At 46.2% G+C, this 20,106-nt stretch overlaps 1 protein-coding gene across 1 annotated transcript; it reads right to left on the reverse strand.

Annotated features, from left to right (window-relative positions):
* Positions 1-3,145: 3,145 nt before the first annotated feature.
* Positions 3,146-12,569, reverse strand: C1R (complement C1r). Its single transcript, XM_090055570.1, has 11 exons — positions 11,963-12,569; positions 10,870-11,098; positions 10,465-10,657; positions 10,112-10,255; positions 9,747-9,943; positions 8,362-8,509; positions 8,164-8,285; positions 7,609-7,687; positions 7,045-7,185; positions 4,713-4,787; positions 3,146-4,450 (listed from the first exon to the last, which is right to left on the reverse strand). Coding segments are annotated over exons 1-11 (2,157 nt in total). The 5' UTR covers positions 11,965-12,569; the 3' UTR covers positions 3,146-3,623.
* Between the last annotated feature and the right edge of the window lie 7,537 nt (positions 12,570-20,106).

Consider the following 20,106-nt stretch of genomic DNA (forward strand, 5'->3'; position numbering starts at 1 on the left):
CCCTTCCATGCTGTGTGGTCACAAGGCTTCTAGAAAGCCCCCCAGCATACTCTGCAGACCTGGACTGACACTTTTCTTTTCCATTCAGGCTCTTTAAAACAGGTCCATAGACACACCATTCTACTGACAGGTAAATTGCTGCCCACTGGAAACGAAAAATTCTTTAGGAATATCCATAATAAGAAGCACAGAAATAGGTTGCCATGATGTGATCTGCTGTTGCCTTGTTGAATAACCCCCTGTTACCTGTGGGCCAATGTTCTTGAAAATGAATGGGGATGACACAGCAAAAATGATGAACGCTACATGCTGGGGCCTGGTAATATAGAAGTCATGTGGAGGGAGTCCATTCCTAATATCCTGTGGGGAAAAGGAATGAATGGAGTGTCTCAACACCCAACTGTACATACTGCCAGGACCTCCACCAGCCTCAGCAAGCAAATGTCACCACAGAGGGCCCAAAGGAAGCAAATCAAGGATGACATTGTGTCTGTAATACAGAAGAGAGTCACGTACTTCCAGGAGCTGCTGCAAGGAAAGCAGGGGCTGGAATGGGTTCAAGACAGATTCTAGCACAGGAAGAATGGGAGAAAGAGATCAAGGAGAGGGAGCAGGGCAAGGACCTCTGGCAGCGCGTGTTCACAATAGTGGAGAAGAGATGCAAGTACCCACAGATCCAAGTCCTAGAAAACTTGGTGTTGACACTGGCCAAGAACTAGGATGAATCACTGCACCAGCTGGGGTATGAGTCAGCTTCTGGCAGTCCATCACTGGCTGCTGCATTGACAGGAAGCTGACCCCACCACACCAAACAAACTTAAAAGCTGTAGGGCTTTGAAGTGAGGCCTATATGTGGGGAGCCCTGTGGCTGTCTGTAGCAACCTGAACCCAGCACCATGCTCTAACTCTGGTCCTTCCTCCTGCTTCCTGTTCCTGCTCTCCTACTATTCATGCCTGGCTTCTGACCCTGGGTACCTCCTGACAAGGATTTGTCCTGACTTCTGGCTCTGGAGTCAGGTTCCTGACCCCAAGGCTAACCATGAGGTATGACTACCCACATCACAGTCATGACTAGAACAGGGCCAGACCCTGCATTATCCAAGGTACAGGAACAACACAGGAAGATGTATATGCCCTTCTCTTCTCTGGTGTTACTCCCAGTTTTCAATAAGATACTGGAAGATGTTCAAGTCCCCATTTCTCCAGCCTGTCCTGTATGATGCAAGTAGATTGCAGATGGTGCAGGATGTGGAAATGGCAGTCAACCCCTGGGACTTGAACAGCTTGGGTAATGGCAGAGGCCAAACAATGTAAGTCTGTATTGTGCTGTATCACGCATGCAAGAAGAGGCAGGCAGGGAAAGGAGAACAAGGCGAGGACAGGAGGGGAAGTACATTCTTCTCATGCACTTCAGCTGCCTCAGAAACAGCATGTTGGTTTCAGTTCAGTTTGCATCTGGTTTTGTTTAAACATGACTTTTAAAAAAACAAGTCCATTTACTGGTTGCTACTAAGGTTTCACGGCTCATGTTTGTAAGTTTATTAAAGTTTTTTGTGGAACCACTTATCACTGCCCACCCACCGGTAATGTAAGGGAAACTGGACATACAAAACAATTGTACTGAAATATAAAATAAAAGCAGGCAATCTACAAGAGCCACTGAAACAGTATGCCATGACCACAAATTAGCTAGTACAGAAAACTGCATTTAAAAACATCCATTTGTTGCCAAAAAAATAAATCAATGCTTTACCCACCAGAATCCATAAAATGCATCAGGGTAGGCATATCTTATGCACATCAGCAGACCCTTCACTTCTAGAGGTTAAAAAAAATTATTACAAATAACTACAGTGGGCAATTATGAACCTTGTCATAAATTGGGACATGTTATAAGGTATCTCTCATCCTGCACATAACACATGACTTGGACCAATACCGCCTATGAAGGCGGTGTGATTCAGCTACAGAGTCCATCAGTGTTCAGCTTCAGCTCCATGTGGTACCATTCACCTCTAGCATCAGTGACACCACACAGAGTGCTTCAGGCTACAACAATATGGCCAGAATTTAGAATAGTGACATCATGTGATTTTGAAGGAAGTGCCACCTTACCTTCAATCTTTCAAATGCCTATTTTACTACCATTCTGCAGCTGCTGGTAAAGTGACTGAATGTTTTATGCAACCCCATGTTGTCTGGGAGCTTAACAAGCAAATACAGGACAGGTGGGGTCCCCCACAGTAAGGTGGGCACCAGAGTCCCATGGATGACTACTGTTACTGGGAAAAATCAGGTCCCAGCTTGGAAAAACACAAGCAGAAGACCTGATCTCTTCAGAGCTCTGGTGTTGTGCACTTTGCCGGAGCCATACACATTTGTCTGCACAAACCTGCCCTCTGGTCTGCAAAACCCTGCAGAACAAAGCAGTATCCCTTGCAGTTAACATTTTCATTGGCTCCTTCAGGAAGGCAAATGATTGGTATGTGTATGCATCAGTGATGCCGAGGCTATTTGGAGACTACTTTCCCTGATAGTCAGCTTTTACTTCAGGCACATCCCTGATGCTGATGGCCATAGTATAACACTTCCACTGCCCACAGTCTGACTGTTGATTTGCCACCCCCGAACTGTTTAGCCAGACAGAAGTGACAACCTGTTTCTGCCCTGCACAAGTTACCTGAGTTATGTGCTGTGGTGCTAGAGTAATGGGTCAAGTTCCACACATAGGTCTATGAAGGTCTGAAGGTATTCTCAGTCAACCCAGTTTTTCAAGGTGATGTGATCCCACCATCTGGCACTCATGATGACAGAGTGCTTGTGAAGAACAGTGAAAGATGTGAAAGGAAATGAAAAGGGGTCACCTGTGCAGAAAGAGGAGTTGGAAGAAGAAAGTCTTTGGATGTTGCAAAGGAGAAAGAAAAAAGTGTATGTGGAGATGGGTAGATGCATGTATGGGAGCTCATCCTGGATCTGACTGTTTTTTTGTGGGGGGAATCTTGTATGGTCTGGAAGGAGGGAACAGGTTGGCAGAGGGTCACCCTGGAGTTCATGGCTGAGCCTATAAGCTCCTTTGAGAACCTTCTTGGAAAAGGGTACTAGTTACTAAATACAGAGACTGGAGAAAAGCCAGTTAAATAAAAACTTCTTGTTCTGGTAGCAGTGATTTTAATGTTGATAGAACCTTATTGGTGCCTGGGGATGAATACAAACTGCACTCAACAGCAAGTGCAGCAGCATCCAGAACAGGGTGCCACATTGCAAGCATCTTAAACAACAGTGTAACAGATTGCAGAAGTCTTATGACATTATCAGAATTTCAGGCGATTGAATGTTGGATTACCCAAGGCTTCCTGATGTTATCAAGGCTTATATTTGGAAGCTTTAGAATATCAGCAAGGCTTTAGTCAATAGCAGAGCACAATTATGAACCTTTGATAATGTCACCAAAATTCAGGCAATGATGTGGTAGCCTCAGAAATTTTTGTGGTGTCTTCAAGGCTTCAGCCAATGGGACAGCAGTGTTGAGAAGATTTAATGGCATCATCAAAGTTTCAACAAAGAATGTGCTGGTGTTAGGAAGCCTACATGATATTGCTAAGCCTTCAGACAATTGCTGGCATTCAGAGCGTCTTCTCTCCTGTTATTTTTTTGATCCAGTCTAGGTAGTTGAGGATCTTGGTGTAGAAGCCATAGCCTTTAGCACAGTCAATACCCCAAGAGACAATACCAGTAGCAATCCAGCGCTCACTTTCTGGATCCAGCACAGTGAAGACACTCCCACTGTCTCCCTGGCAGGTGTCTTTATTTGCAAAGAGTGAGCCAGCACAGAACATATTTTCAGAGAACACCATGGTCTTATCCATGGTCTTTCGGTTATTATCCTGCAACCATTGTTGACATTTTGTCCGGCTAGCCACTGGTAGTGCCACATATTTCAGATGGTCTGGAAGAATATTCTTTTCCACTCCAAAGCCACTCACATACCCCATGTACCCCGTGTTGTAGAAGGTATTGTTTTTAACATCTGGGAGGCAAATGGGCAACAGATGGGGCCCCAGCTTCACTGGCTCCTTCAGTTCAAGCAGTGCAATGTCCCCATCAAAATTGTGGGTGTCGCCAGGTTTGTAGCCTGGGTGCACAAATATTCTGCTGACAGGTCGGTTACCCAGCTTATGGATCTCAGTCACGTTTGTGTGTCCAAGGAACACCTCCTCATCCCCAGTCAGTACAGCCTCGCCCTCTCTCCCAATTGCTTCCATTCCACGTTCTCTGTTCTTGGGGTAGATGGTATGGGCAGCTGTCAGGATCCAGCGGTCACCCAGCAAAGCCCCACCCCCGAGCCCATGGATGCGTGTTTTTGCCTGCCATGGGAAGTTTCCTGGGTTTGCCCTGCTGCCACCAACGATCCGCTGGATTGAAGTGACAGGATTGTCTGGTTTCCCACACACTGTGAAATGGAAGAGAGAGGAACCAAAATGACTGTAAGTTTCTGTTCCTTAATCTGTCTTTCTCTTTGTACCATCACATTCCCTGCTTCTGCTTTCTCTCATTCTCAGTCTGTCTCTTTCCCATTCTCCATCACTATCTAGTCCCCACATTATTATCTCTTCTACTTGTTCATCCCTTTCTCTGTCTGATATCTTGACTGTGCAGGGACCCTAAAGGCATATAGCTGAGTGCTAGATAAAGAGAGTGGTTTCCCAACTGACCTGGTAAACATGCTGGAATGTCCACATGGCCATCTTCGTTCTTCCAGGAACCCTGGGCAGAGCAGGTATAGGTATCTGTGAGAAGAGGCAAGAAAATAATGAGGCCAGGGCTACAGGGAGAGGTCATCCACAGTCAGAGCAGGCATCCCACTGGCATGCTGTGCTCAGCTCTGAGTCCATCAATCCAAGAAACAGAACAGCATAGGCAGGGAGGGATGGTTCCTCTCTGTACTCTCTGGGAAGTCTCCACCTGAGTTACTTTGCTCAAATCTGAATTTCTTAGTTCAAGAAAGACAGCAACTTTTGCTTCAAATAGAGAAAAACATGTGCTGATGAGGACAGGGGGGCAGTGTATATGTGCTGTTTATGACAGCTTTTGACTTTGGCTCCAAGAAAGGGAAGGAGGTAGTGGGTTGGAGGCATGGCTTTTCACCTTGTGTCTGCACTTGTGCAGGGGGCAGGACAGGGTAAGCTAGTGCAACAGGCCCAGAAACAGCCATAAATGGGGTGTGGCAGTTCGCCTCATATAACTGCTTCTGCAACTGTAGAGGCAGGTTACCTTGCGGCAAGCTAGCTTGACATTTAATACCTAGTAACGCCTTTTATAGATGTCTTCATCAGGTGCTGAGGAGACCAGAAACTATTATCCCATGGCCTATCCCTGAATGCTACTAGCTGTGGAGAACCACAGACTGTTTGCTGATAGGGCTCTGAAGTGTCTTGAAAGGATTGGGATGCTGCCACCATTCTGCTTAAGCTCTAATGAATCCAGATGACATGCACTGCAATAGTACAATCATACTATGAAGACTGACATGCCAACTCTGGAGGAAAACTTGAGGGGTATGTGTTTACAGGTCCGTGCTGAAGTAAAACAGCATAATGTTTACATCAAAACTTTATATATTGATATGGGCAACAGCAATAAATTAGGGAAGCCTCCATGAGGAGCAGCAGTGGCTTTCATTTAACAAGTTTCTCATGAATATTTGGAATATCCATAATATTCTAAATGCTCGTTGCTATGCTGTGTACTGTTTATCAAGTTTTGTGCCCACTACATGTTTCATAAAGAAACTGCATGGTATTCTATCTTTGAAAACTGACTGGGGGTCATTAACACTCACTTATTAGGGCTTTAAGGACAATACCTAATACATAATAGTTCCTCAGCATTCATCTTCCCCATTACGTAGCGTATGCTTACTTTTATAGCATTCAGTCACTAGATGTATCTAGTGTGGAACCGAGTTCCAAACTCAGGGTGTACCTTGGGAAATGGCCATGCACAGATCCAGGATTTCAGTGACAAGGGTGTGACCACCTCCCTTCAGGGGTAAGGCACATGCACAGTGAAAGGAGCTCATCTGAAGCGGGTATGGCCACAGCCCCTCACTGTAATCTTGGATGCCAGGGAGCTTCTCATGTGCCATGAGCTCTGAGCAGTCCAGGGCAGGCTCTGTCCAGAACATCTGCTTTAAAGCAGTCCAGAGACTTCTGTTCTTCATTCTTCCCCTCTCTCCTCACCTTCCCCACTGCTGAAGTAGTGGGGAAGGAGAAGATGGAAAGAGCTGTGGCAGGGCCAAGCCTTCAGAGCTTAATGAAAACAGGGGCTGCACATCAACCTCTCCCCTTCTTTCCCCTACTGCTGAATTCAGGGGTGGCAGGGGGAGGAGAGGGGAGGAGGTGGAAAGAAGGGAGGGGAAGAGTGATGAACAGCAGGCCCTGGAGCTACTTAAAAGCAGGGACTCTGCACAGAGCTCACACTGACCAATAGTGAGCTCCCAGAGCTCCCAGCAGGAGCTGTGCTGAAGTGCCTATGAGCTGTGAGAGTTCACTGTGCATGCACGGCATAACCAAAGGGTACTGCTGCACAACCCCTGGATCCACCCCTGGAAGCAGCCAATTTAAAATGGTACTTTGGGGTCCAGGTCTATAATGTTAGTTTATATGATGAAATTCTCTTGTCAAGAACCATGATCCCTTGATTCCACATGGATGGCGGGAAGAGGTTCAAACAACTAGGCTCACCTGGCATGAAGGAATCACATGGAAATGAAATATATGAAACCTCAAAGTGCCTGAGAGGAGAGAAGTTGCTTGGGGAGTGAGAATGGGCTTGGAGAAAGCCACAAAAGAAGAACCCAGGAAACATTCTTCAGTATTGAGAGTCTGGGGACTTGTTTCATCAGAGGAACAGCTCAGAACATCATCAGTTAGAATATAGTGCTACAACTTGGAGCCCCAGTAAATGGATAGGAGTTGATGCTGACCTGGATCTGAGAAATTAAGGTAATATGGGATCTGATGGGATTTTCCAGTCAGAACTCACCACTTCTGCCTTTGGTGACCAGCTGGTAATAAGGCTTGTTGCAGTGGTATGTGATTGCTGATTGGTATTCGTTGTTCCCAGGTTTGCTGACATAATTGAAATACCCATTGTTTAGAAGTTTGGGGTCACCACAGTTCACAACTACAAAACAGAACCAGAAAAGGAGTCAGATGTAGCCACTTTGTTCATCACCAGAATGATATTGAGCCCCCCACGGGGGACTCACAGAGTCCAAGGTGCAAGGGAGGGAAGGGAAATGCTTCATTTAGAAACAGTTTATTTTTTGGCCCAAAATTTCTCTTGTTAGGGGAAAAGGCTATTTTTCACTAAATAAATTTTAGTAAGAAGCATGTTGGCTGCATTATACCCTGATATCCATCACTTACAGAGGTCTTACAGTGTGAGGGGGAACAGACATTTTCATGGTACTTATGATACTGTCAGACTAATGGGAATGAGCTTCCATCAATGAAGCTCAGCAGAAAGGACAAGGACTAAATTAGACCAAGTGGATGAACCCTCAACTTGCCCTTCTGGAGAAGATAATTGAGGTTGTTGACTTACTTTTACACTGTGGCATGGGTCGATGCCATGTCCCATCATCCTGGCAGACAGCAGTGAAGGATGCCAGCTTCTGGCCACCCTGCATGAAAAATAAAGTAGAACTAAGGGCCCCATATAATCTTGTATCTCTATTCCCAACTCCAAATCAAAGGGGAGATGCTTCTTGTTCATTACAGTTCAACTTTCCTTCTGATTTCCTCCAAAACCATGAACTGGATTCTCCTCACAGGTCTGCCATAGATACACCCAATCCCAGGAATGGTACAGGAGAGGAGTAAGTAACTCCTTCTACCTTTAGGCAGATTCCTGAGCTCAGAGCTGAGGCTTTTCATAGCCTTCCAGAAGAAAATCACTGCTTCCCAATTTTTCTTCAGACCTGTGTTGTCCAATCTCCTGACAAGGCCTGGTTTTACGGGAAAGGAAGGGAGTGACAGGCGTGGAGGGGGACGAGTTAAGAGAACAGAAATACCTGGAAGTGTGGTGAGGTCAACAGAAAAAAGAGAGACAGGAGAAGAGTGGAGAACAGATCAGGAGGAGTGGAGAAAAGGGTCTTACCTCCATGAGTCTGTAGCCTGTCTGGCAGCTAACAACGAAATAATCGCGAAATTGGTAGACGGGCTGCAGATTTTTGATGACTGTGAAGTTATCCTGTGGTACAGGCTGGGGGCACCGGATTCCTGTGGAGAAATGGGGTGGATGTTAGCAAAAAGCCTGCAGAGGCCTGAAGTAAGCTCAGGGCAAGGCACACCTTACTTTCTGAGCTATAGTGGATCTTCCAGCCACGACTGAACCCCGACTCATCCGTGAAGAATAAAATGTCCACTTCATTGCTGTTCGTGTCAATGATGCCAGGTGACACCTTGCCACAGAACTCATTAAGCACTCTCCCTCCTGCTTGGACCTGAGAAAGAACAGATGATTTACAGGGGCCAGAATCAGACCAACATACTCCTCCACCACAGTGTTTCCACTTCCTTCCCTGAGTCAGGCCAGACCAATGATCTGTTTGCTCCATCCCTTGATCTTATAGGGCCTCTGTACACACCACAAATTGGCCTTTAAAGTGGCTTAAATGCAATTTTGCATTGCTTTAATGGTGTTGCTGTTTACATTGTTGGCAGCGTATTACTTGTTAAATGATGTTGGGACATAGCAAAATAAAACACCTCTGAGGTGTTTTAGTTTGCTACCTAACAAAGTGCAACAGCCGCGGAGGGAAGCACTGAGCCCAGTGCAGCTCAGAGGTTATGCAGGCAGCCTGTACAGGCAGTCCGGTAGCAGACCATGCAAGCAGGCTCCACTGAAGAAGAAAAAAAAAGCCTGATCTTTTTTTTCTTTTCTCCCTGGAGTCTGCCTGCCTGCCTGAGCTGTGCAGGGGCCCGGTACTTTCCTCCGCAGCTGCAGGGTTGGGGAGGGGAGAAGGAGTGAATAAAGAATTGGCTTTCTGACCCACCCAGCCTTATGTCCACTGTCAGATCAGACCAGTTGGCTTGTCCAACCAGGTTTACCTGGTTCTCCCATCTTGGGTTCAGACCTACAATCCCATCTAATTATGAATTTAGGGAAGAGGCAAGAACACTGGCAGGTAAGAGGAGGTGAAAAGTTGGTGTGAACTGTGGGGGGTTTTGCCTTCCTCCGTAGTGGGGGATGTGGCCCTCTACCTAGGATCTCTTGAGCATGTATTAACAATCTTTTACAAAAGCAGGATATTGGTGCCCTTGTCTCCTTGCAGGTTAGTGTGTTAAGTCTTGTGTTGTCTCAGGGTTGAAGGTAGTTTTATTAAGAGTTAGATTATAGATATATATAGGATGGCATTGATATGATCCTGCCTCAGGCAGGGAATTAGACTAGATGACCTGAACAGGTCTCTTCCAGCCCTGCTTCTCTATGTTTTCTATGATTTCTGTGAAAAAAAGCAAAGGAGACCAGCACTGGTCCAGGAAGGCCCTGAATCCCCAGTGTTCAGGGTAGTGGAAATGAGAGGTCCTAGCAAATGGACTGAGGGAAACAGTTCTGCCCCAGAGCCTGGGTCATTCCTCCTTTGCTAATCTTTAAATCTTCCTCCCAGTGGTCCTGGCCACATGGCTGCTCCAGTGTGCCAGCAGAGCTGGAAAGAGACATTTGCCAATTTCTAGTACCTTGAGCTGGTCGTAGGGACAATGGACCTTCTGGTGTTCATCAATATCAAAGGGCTCCAAGAACTTGAGGGTGATGCTCAGACCTTTGTCCAGGCGGATGCTGTATTTGCACTGCAGCTCTGTGGGATATGGCTCAGGGTACTCAGGGCTTGATAGGTATCCTGATGCCTCTGTGAACAGCTCATTGCTGCAGTCCACTGGGGAAAGGGGAAAAGAGCCAGGGCTTCAGTGTGCACCCATGGAGACAATATGTGTCCTCTTCCCTTGTTGCCTCTTAAGTCACTCCTCCCTCTCTCATCCTCACCAGCAGGCTCCTGCTCTCAGCTCTTTCTCTCTCTGCATTGATCTCCCCCTTTTTCATTCACCTTTGCAGGAGTGCTGATCATTCTGGAGCTTGTAACCAGGACGGCAGGAGCAGAAGTAGCCACCAATGTAGTTGTGGCAGGTGTGCTGGCACTGAGGACCCTCTTCTTCCTCAAGGGCATTACCATGGGTGCATTCATCCAGATCTAAGGAGAGAGCAGGTGCAGGCATAAAAGCAAAACAGCTCTGTATAAACACCAAAGGCTCTAGATTCACAGGACTCTGAATCTGGATCCTGTCCAGTACCTCAAACTGTTGTAGACTGGGACTAGGCCCCTCTTTATTCTTCCATCAGGGGACAGATGGTACCAGCCCTATGTGCTCCCTTTTTATTGTGTGGCTATCTCCTACTCACCTACTGCTTGGTAATAGGCCAAGAATCCTTTGTAGGGGATGAGGGTGCCATTCTCTTCATTGGAAAAGTCAGACTGGAACTTCAGCCTCATCTGGTTTCCCTTGGACACAAATTCCCTGGTTCCTGGGTGGTTGCCCTTGGCTGAGCCTGGCTGGCCACAATACCGGCCCAAATCCTTCTTGTCTGCAGTGATCTACCCAGAGGAATGATGGGAAAGGGAAATCATTAGAATTTGTGAGGTTCAATCCACTCTGTGTGCTGCCACTATCTGGTTAGTCTCTGCTCCTTGTATCACCATCCTTTTAACTCCCTCTGTTTCCTCTGTTAGACAGGCAAAGGGGCATCTCATTGCACCTGGAGGTCGCTAGTTTCTTCTCCCCACTCACACCACACCCCAGGTCTTACCTTGACGTAGTCATAGAAGCAGGACTCAGATGGCTCCAGGTCAAACTGCCAGAAGGTCAGCTTCACCACAAAGCCCTTTGGTACTACGATGTCCCAGCTGCTGCTGTTGTTGTTGGGGTATGGCTTGGGATAACTGGGAGATGTGATCTCCCCATACAGCTTTTTGGGGGTTTGACTGGAACTGATCACTCCAAAGAGGAGGGACTCCCACAGTAGAAATGGGAAAAACCTGTAAACACAGCATACATGGGAAGGCAAGTTGTGGACTAGCCATGCAGCTGGGTTATTCACAACTGGAGTTGACTTCACAGGAGGCTGAGGAGCCCCCTAATGGCCCCATGGCTGAGCTGGCTCTAGGCACAAGACACCAGATGCTGGTCCCTGATCACTAAGAACCAAGGAGACCTATGAAACATCAGAGATACAGGCGGGTGAATCAGGAAACAGCTGGGTGATATCCACCAAGCCAAGAAAATGGATCAGGCCAGGAACCAATTTCTAGGGAGACGACTTGGAACCGGGTCTCTTGGAACTGAGGGTGGGGTGAGGGAGGGTGCAAGAATTTTGGCCATAATGGCTTGCATGGTTGCTCCTCCTTTTGACTCTAGGCCAACAGGTTGTTTTTGTATGTTGTCACTCTAAGAGCTCACCCAGCACAGCTCTCCAGGGTCCAAAGGTTGTGACCTCAGTTTAGCCGTAGGAGAGCAATTCCACAGAGCCCCCAGTTTAGCTCCGCTTATTCTATCACATCTAGGTCTCTCAGCTACAAACAAAGGAGACTTGCAACACCCCCGCATGAGCTCCAGACAGCACCCTCTCCTCCCTACTGGACCCTCAGCTGGGTCCAAGAACTTGGGCAGATTCTTTGTTGCCTCCAACCCTCTTAGCACTCTGAGTTACTATGGGAGTGGGGGCCCCAGCACTCCTCTGACAGCCTCACTGCTCTACACTGTAGGGCCATTCCTAACATGAGCATTCAGAACAGTAATGGGATGATGTGCATTTATCTCCTTCCTTCCCCAGAAATCTAACCCTTTAGACCTCTTCCTCACCAAGATGCCAGCCCAGCCCTTCCTAAATTGCCAGCACTCACATTGTCTGATGTGTGTGTCTCTCCCGCTCTCTCCCTCCAAATGTTCTAGCCAGACCTTGAGAGCTGTAACCAAATCGAAACTCTTAACTCAGATAGCAAGGTGGGGGGAGACCCAGAGGAGAGGGAGGGAAGAGACAGTTAAAATAAAAAGAGACTGGCAGAGCCAATTGGTTTTGTTAACACAGGTTCTGCTGCCCTCTGCTGTTCCTTTGCTAGAACTGTGGTACTGACTGTCAGATCAAAAACTAAGAGTTTTTGGTAGGGGTTGTGCAGTGTCTACATCTGAACAGAACAACTGTGGTAACAGAACCCTCTTTGCAGCAAATGAGTAACATCATTAGCTGTTAAAGAGATGCTTAACTGTGAATTTTCCTACATCCAAACACAATTGGGGGTTGCTTTTAAGAACTCCTACAAGGGTAATAGATAATAGGATCATTGCTTCCCTTCTTGCTTCTTTTTTTGGCATTTTTTCTAGGTATGGGAAAAAGGCCAGAAATTGTAGTCTTAAAAACTGTCTCTTCTTTTACTTTAAAAATATCAAACTATTAAAAATTTCAGGTTTTCTCCTCTGTGTTTTGCTGAAGGACTCATCAGAAACCTCTGAGTTGTGAATCAGCAGGTTCTTCAATGAAGAGGTAGGATTTGAAAACTTTAAAAAAGTGGGGGGGGGTTTACCATTGTATTTGAGTTAAATAGATTTTAACAAAGCCAAAGAAAAATGTTTAAAACCTGCAAATACCCTGTTTCCCTTCCTTAGTTGATTAGGCCTTGCTCTTTGTTCATAGCATCTTCCTTGAGAAACAGGATAGACAAGGCCGAAGTTATGAATGTGAAAAGAAACTGGGAACAGAAAACATTTAAAATGCAAATCTTTTCAGGACTTACAGGTAAAAAAGGACAAAGTCCCATGTCCAATATTCTTGTACTTTTGGACATGAGCTTTATGCTTAGAATTTCCTGATTTTCAAATAACTCTAAAATGACTACATTGTCTCAGTAAGTTTTCTTTAAAGTTACTTTATCAAACCACAAAGGAAAAGTTCACGCAGATCTAGAGTATGCCAGGCAGGGAGCCTGAAGCCATGGGAAAATTGTGGCAACAGGCCATCATTTGGAAGGAGGTGATCACCCACCCACCAGTGAGGAACAATGCAAGGCACAGGGCACCATTTTCAGAGGTGCTTGCAGAGACAGGGTCCTTTTTACAGGGAAGTTTGCAATCAGAAGTCATTTCTGGTGAGGAACTTTACACCTAAAGAACACTGCTGGGAGAGAAACTGGTAATTACATACGGGACTGGCACCCAGAGGCCACCATACAAAACAAGCTCACAGCAACAGGACGTTCTAACAAAGCACCTCACCCTGTGAAATCCATCTAACTCTGTGGGAAACTGTTGCCAATTGTGAGTATGGTTAAGACTGGAATAACAGAGGGCAGGGAAGGCAGGAGCTGCAAGTCAAAGTTAGTTTTTACAAAGGTATTTCAGTGCCAGGCTGAACAGCTCTGTTTTGTGATCTCAACTTACCATGGGTGAATAAGAATGGAATCACAGCTGGCTGTCATGTATTTTTTGTGTCCGTGGGAGTAGCTGTCTTCACATGCAGAGTTACAGCTCTACTCCACTCTATTCTTAAGTGCCTGGAAATCTCCTTGTAGGCTGGCAGATTCCCTGCAAAGTGTCTCAGTGGGAATAAAATGCATTTTACCAACTTAAAAAGTCATTTTGGTCCAAATCTTCAGGTGCTTCATGGCCTGTGATTCGTATGGGAGTTAGACACTTTGGTTGCCTATACACCTGCACGTTCACTTTCTAATTAGAACATGTTGTAACAGACTTGATTAAATGAGTCTGCTCTGCATTCTAATTCGAATATCTCCAGCATTGCCTCCCTGTTATGTGTATTAAATTCCCGCAAGTTTTAAACTGGCTAAATCTTGTTGAATGAGGTTATCATCTCTGCCCTCTGCTAGGAGAAGCTGTGAGCAGGGAGTAATGAGACAGCCAAGCTGAGACAGTAGTAGAACACAGCCCAATCCAGGGGGCAAAGGAAGTAGTTCCACTTTCCCCCTTCAGTGAGAGGGCTGAAGCTACTGACTTTTCCCAGAGCTCCTAACTCTTAGGATTTTATCATGATTCCCACGCATTTCCCGTTTATGTGTAACCCTTCTGCCAGGCATTTGATGGCAGTAACAAGGGCCAGGTTCAATTTCAGGCCAGAAACCTGAGAAAATAAACATTAACTGTGTGTTCTAATGTGCAAACATCCCCACTCACAAGCAAAAGTTAAACTAAAACATAGTTTATTACAAGGGGAAAGAGGAGCAAGCGCATGCCTTAAGAAAAACTTAATGATTAACCCTTAACTATATCTTAAACAGATCACACTCACTGTTAGCTCAAAGCAGATCACAATCACTGGCAAACCAAGCCAGAGAGCTACCCCCTAGCCTAGTCAACTGGTAAGGAGGTCTCACCCAGGGTTACCATCCGGAGATTCTACCACCTTTGCAAACCCCAGAGGTCCTGTTGTTCCCTGCTATCAGAAGTTGCTGCTCTGCTCCAGGGACTCTATGACCTACATCAACCAAAGTAACAAGTGCTGGGTGGGGAGGCCCACGCAGTTACTACTACTCTGAGACTAGGGAGCAGTGCTAGGGTGGGAAGCTATGGAGTGTTGTTCTGGCTGCCACCTTCAGGGGTCTCCTCTGTCATTCCTCTGGTGGGGTCTCTACCTCTGCTGCTCTTGTTCAGGCTGCAATACAACCCCAGCTCCTTTAGACCCTGACATATGTCAGCAGTAGGTTCAGGGATCTTTTTCATCATTTTTAGTAATAATAAGTATCAGATTTGTTCCTGAACCCACTATCGGAACATGTACTTTCCTTCAAAGAACTGATGAACCACAAGGCTATCCACAGAGTAATCCCTATCTGGAACCTTCACACCCTTCACACTCTTCACACCCTTCATACTCTTCACACCCAACCACAATCAGTGAAAACAGGCAAATACTTGAAGGGCTGCCATAAAGAAGAGGGAAAGCATATTTTCTCTCTTGCTGCAAAGATCAGGTTGTAGACCAATGGCTTGAAGTTGAAGCAAAGTACATTTAGATTGGATATCCAGAAATACTTCTTCACTGTGAGACTAGGGAGGCAGTAGAATAGATGCCTAGGGAAGTTGTGGACTCCATCACTGGAGGTGTTCAAGAAGAAGTCGGACAGCCATTGGTCAGGGATGATCTAGGCGTAGCTATGCCTATTTTCTACCATGGATATTTCCTATGCTTTTGGGCTTTGCTGGTTGCTCCTGCCCATCTCCACTTTTTCTGCTATACATGTCAGAGGGTTTTTAAGCCTCCCTAGAGGCCTTGGACGTTGGCTAGAGTGAGGGCTGGGGACTTCAATTGGGGTGTGCCAATTCTCCAACTAGGAGCAAAGGTGGACATTCCTGACTCAAGGGTCCTTCCCCTCCACTCAGGGTCAGATCAATCATCATATTTGGGATCAGGAAGGAATTGTACCCCATGGTCAGATTGGTATGTTTGTGGAGAAATTTAAGAGTGTAATATATATGTACCTTTGCCTCAGAGCAGTAGAAAGAAACTGCATGGAACAGCAGAGAAGCAGGCTAAGAGGGCTGTCTGAATAAACAAACTTTATTGTTCTATACGTTTAACTCCTTGGTCTTTTGAGAACAATACTGGTACCAAGAGTAGAATATAAGCAATAAAAATGGAGCCTCTCAGAATTCCAGAGGAGTTAAAGCTGTCCAGCAGTGCAGCAGAGAACTGGAAGAATTTAAGCAGAGCTCCATATACGATGGCCAATGGAGCTACAGAGAAGGAAGATCCATTCAAGGTAGCTATTTTTTAAATATAGCAGGCCTAGAAGCTCTCTGTCTCTTTGTAATAGCCTACAACTGTCAGAAGCAGAACAGAAAAGCTGTGACACAGTAATAAAAAGTTTGAGGAATATTGTATATCTAAACAAAATGAAACCTATGAATGGTACAATTTCCACATGAAACAGTAGAAAGAATGTGAGATGATAGAGGAGTTTGTCAAAGATCTCAGACTTCTGAGACAGACATGCAACTTTGGAGGTCTAAAACAGTCCATGATCAGAAATCAAATAGTATTAGGTATAAGGGATAGGTCAGGAAAAGATTGCTAGAGGATCCTGAGCTTAATTTGGAAAAGGTAGTTAGAATGTGCCAAGCAACTGAAATAACAAATCCCAGGCTGCAGAAGCTGGAAGAAAAAACAGAACAAGCTGAACCTAGACACACTGGAGGATTGAGACAAAAGGAATCTTATGAGGTTCAACAATGACAAGTGCCAAGTTCTGTACTTAGGATGGAAAAATCCCACGCACCAGTACAGGCTGGGGGCTGACTGGCTGGGCAGCAACTTTGCAAAACAGGACCTGGGGGTTACAGTGGACAATCAGATGAATATGAGCCAGCAATGTGCTCTTGTTGCTAAGAAGGCTAATGGCATACTGGGCTGCATTGGTAGGTATGTTGCCAGTACGTCAAGGGAAGTAATTATTCCCCTCTATTCAGCACTGGTGAGGCCACATCTGGAGTACTGTGTTCAGTTTTGTCCCCTCTCCCACATTCCCCCCCCCCCCATATAAAAAGGATGTGGACAAATTGGAGAAAGTCCAAGAGAGGGCAACAAAAATGGCAAGGAGGCTGGGAGACATGAGTCATGAGGAAAGACTGCATGAACACAGCTCATTTAGTTTAGAGAAGAAGAGATTGAGAAGACTTAATAGCAGTCTTCAACTACTTGAAGGCGGGTTTGAAAGAGGATGGAGTAAGCTATTCTCAGTGGTGGCAGTTGAAAGAACAAGGAGCAGCAAGCGAAGTTTAGGTTAGATATTAGGAAGAATTTTTTCACTAGGAGAGTAGTAAAACAATGAAACAGGTTACCCGAAGAGGTGGTGGAAGCTCCATCTTTGGGAGTTTTCAAAACCCAGCCAGATAAAGCTTTGGCTGGGATGATCTAGTTGGGGCTGGTCCTGATTTGAGCAGGGAGTTGGAATAGATGATCTCCTGAGGTCCAGCCCTCACTTTCTAGGATCCTATGATCATGAGATTCACTGAAGGAAACAGAGATAGCAATAAAGCAACAAGAAATGACAGAGAAGATTAAAAATGACACACAAATACAGGCAACTGAACAAGGAAACCAAACAACAACTGAACCAACACAGATTGAGAATGCAGAGAATCTGAGAAGACCACTTACAGCTATAAAGCCAACACAAAGACTAATAGAGACCTGCTAAAATGTGCTTTAACTATGGGTTGAACTAAACTGCCAAAGTTAGTACTGGAGGAAGACATGAAGATACCTTTAAAAGTATAAGTTAGTACATTTGCAGGAACCAAAGGGAACAGCAGAGAAGCAGGCTAAGATGGTTCTCTAAATAAACAAACATTACTGTTCTATAAGTTTAACTCCTTGGTCTTTTGAGAACAACATGCGAATACTCTGCTCTGGTCCAGTCCTGCAGGGAGCAAATCAGGAAAGCCAAGGCTGCGATGGAACTCCAGTTAGCTACAAATATCAAGGAAAATAAAAAGTCCTTTTTTAGATGTGTGGGGAGCCGGAGGAAAAGCAAGGGCAACATTGGACTCCTGCTAAACCAGATGGGGCAACTGATGCCCAGGAAAAAGTGAACTTGCTAAATGGGTTCTTTGCATCAGTTTTTCACCAGTCCCATGGGACAGCCCTACCCACTATGGGTCAGGGAGGCCCAGGTGAGGGAGAATTCCTTGCCCTCTATCGAAGCTGACCTTGTGAAGGAACACCTTGACAGGCTGGATACCTTCAAGTCAGCCGGCCCTGATGGGTTAAACCCAAGGGTACTCAGGAAGCTGGCGAGCATCATAGCTCAGCCCCTGGCACAGATCTTCAAGAGGTCTTGGCGCTCTGGTGAAGTACCCGAAGATTGGAAGTGGGCCAGTGTTGTGCCTATCTTCAAGAAAAGGAGGAAAGTAGATCTGGCTAACTACAGGGCATCAGCCTGACCTCTATCCTGGGAGGATCCTGGAAAAGACTATCAAAGGGCAATATCCTGAGGGATACCTAGCATGGGTTTGTTGTGGGTAGGTCTTGCCTGACCAATCTCATTTCCTTTTATGACCAGGTTACTTATACAACATTGATCTCTTCCCACTTGTCCAGGTGATAGCTTGACTTCAAAAAAACCTTCTATCTGGTATCCCACGATCACCTCTTGGCTAAACTGGCTAACTGCAGCCTTGACCTCACCACGATCTGCTGGCTGGGGAATTGGCTTCGCGGTAGGACCCAGAGGGCGGTGACTGACGGGAGCCAATCGTCTTGACATGCTGTGACCAGTGAGGTCCCTCAAGGCTCTGTCCTAGGGCCTATTTAACATTTTCATCAATGATGTGGACTTTGGTGTCAGAAGTGGACTGGCCAAGTTTGCTGATGATACCAAACTCTGGGGTAAAGCATTCACACCTGAGGGCAGGAGAGTGATCCAGGCAGATCTTGACAGGCTCAGGAAATGGGTGGATGGGAACCTGATGGTGTTCAACACTGAAAAATGCAAGGTTCTCCACCTTGGGAAGAAAAACCTGCAGCATCCTTATAGGCTTAGCAGTGCTACGCTGGTTAGCACTACAGCTGAAAGGGACTTGGGGATCATGACTGACCACAAAATGAACATGAGCCTTCAGTGTGATGCTGCAGCTAGTAAAGCGAGCAAAATGCTGGCTTGCATCCATAGATGCTTCTCAAGTAAATCCCGGGACGTCATTCTCCCCTTGTACTCGGCCTTGGTGAGGCCACAGCTGGAGTACTGCATCCAGTTTTGGGCTCCACAATTCAAAAAGGATGTGGAGAAGCTTGCGAGTATGCAGAGGAGAGCCACGCGCGTGATCAGAGGTCAGGAAAACAGATCTTACGATGACAGGCAGAGAGCCATGGGGCTCTTCAGCCTGGAAAAGGGCAGGCTCAGGGGTGATCTGGTGGCCACCTATAAATGTATCGGGGTACTCATCAGGATCTGGGGGAACATCTGTTCACCAGAGTGCCCCAAAGGATGACAAGATCCAACAGTCACAAACTCCGCCGCAACCGATTCAGGCTGGAGATAAAAAAGAACTTCTTCACTGTCCGAGACCCCAAGTTTTGGAATCGACTGCCACCAGAAGTGGTTCAAGCACCCACTTTGAACGCCTTCAAGACACATTTGGATGCTTATCTTGCTGGGATCCTATGATCCCTGCTGACTTCCTGTCCCTGGGGCAGAGGGCTGGACTCGGTGATCCTCCAGGGTCCCTTCCAGCCCAAATGTCTATGAAATCTATGAAACACAGTATAGACTGTGGGACAGGACATTTTGCCTTCCTCTGTAGCAGGGGGTGTGGCCCTCTATCCAGGACCTCTTGAGCATATATTGACATTTTATAGAAGCATGACATTGGCTGCTGTGGTTTCTCTGCTTTACCCATGGCAGGTGAGGGTGCTAGGTCTGTGTTGTGTCAGGGTTGAGGGTAGTCTTATGTAGGGTTCAGATTATGGTTGTATATATGGGATGGTTTGGATGGGGATGATCCTGCCTTGGGCAGGGGGTTGGACTAGATGGCCTTTGGAAGTCCCTTCCAGCCCGACTTCTCTATGACTCTATGATTTGTAGTCCCCCCAAACCTGCATACTAATGAGGGTATGCGGATGAAAAACACACAAGCTACCATTATAGAACAGAGCCAGTCACATGGGCAGAACATAAGCAGGATTACATATGTTTAAGCTCCAGCTTGGGGGAGTCAGATGATTACTTGACATGCTCAGCTTTCATGTTAAATCATGGGTGTCAAACATACAGTCTGCAGGCTGGATCTGGCCCATGAAACCATACAGTTTGGCTATGGATCACTGGCCCAAGGCGCTCCATGTGACACCCTAGATTTACCCCCTGTGCTGCCTGTAGCAGTAGGGAGACAGTGGACCATGGAGCAGCCTTGGTTTTACAGGATCCTGAATGAGTTCTGGAGCGAGTATCAGTTACAGAAGGAAAGCCTGGTGACTATGTCCAACCACAAAAAGATACAGAGGGCAGTCAGAGACAGAGACAGGTTATCAACCATGGAG

Source organism: Crocodylus siamensis, chromosome 1 (genome assembly GCF_052110815.1).
Source record: "Crocodylus siamensis isolate JL-2025a chromosome 1, ASM5211081v1, whole genome shotgun sequence".
Lineage (NCBI taxonomy): Eukaryota > Metazoa > Chordata > Crocodylia > Crocodylidae > Crocodylus > Crocodylus siamensis.

Bases quoted from the DNA above. Each gene is read 5' to 3' on its own strand.
- C1R (XM_090055570.1), bottom strand. The intron at 7,186-7,608 runs GTAAGTCAACAA...TCTGTTTTGTAG, and splicing joins ACCCATGCCACAGTGTAAAA to TTGTGAACTGTGGTGACCCC. The intron at 4,788-7,044 runs GTGAGTTCTGAC...CTCTTCTCACAG, and splicing joins GGTCACCAAAGGCAGAAGTG to ATACCTATACCTGCTCTGCC.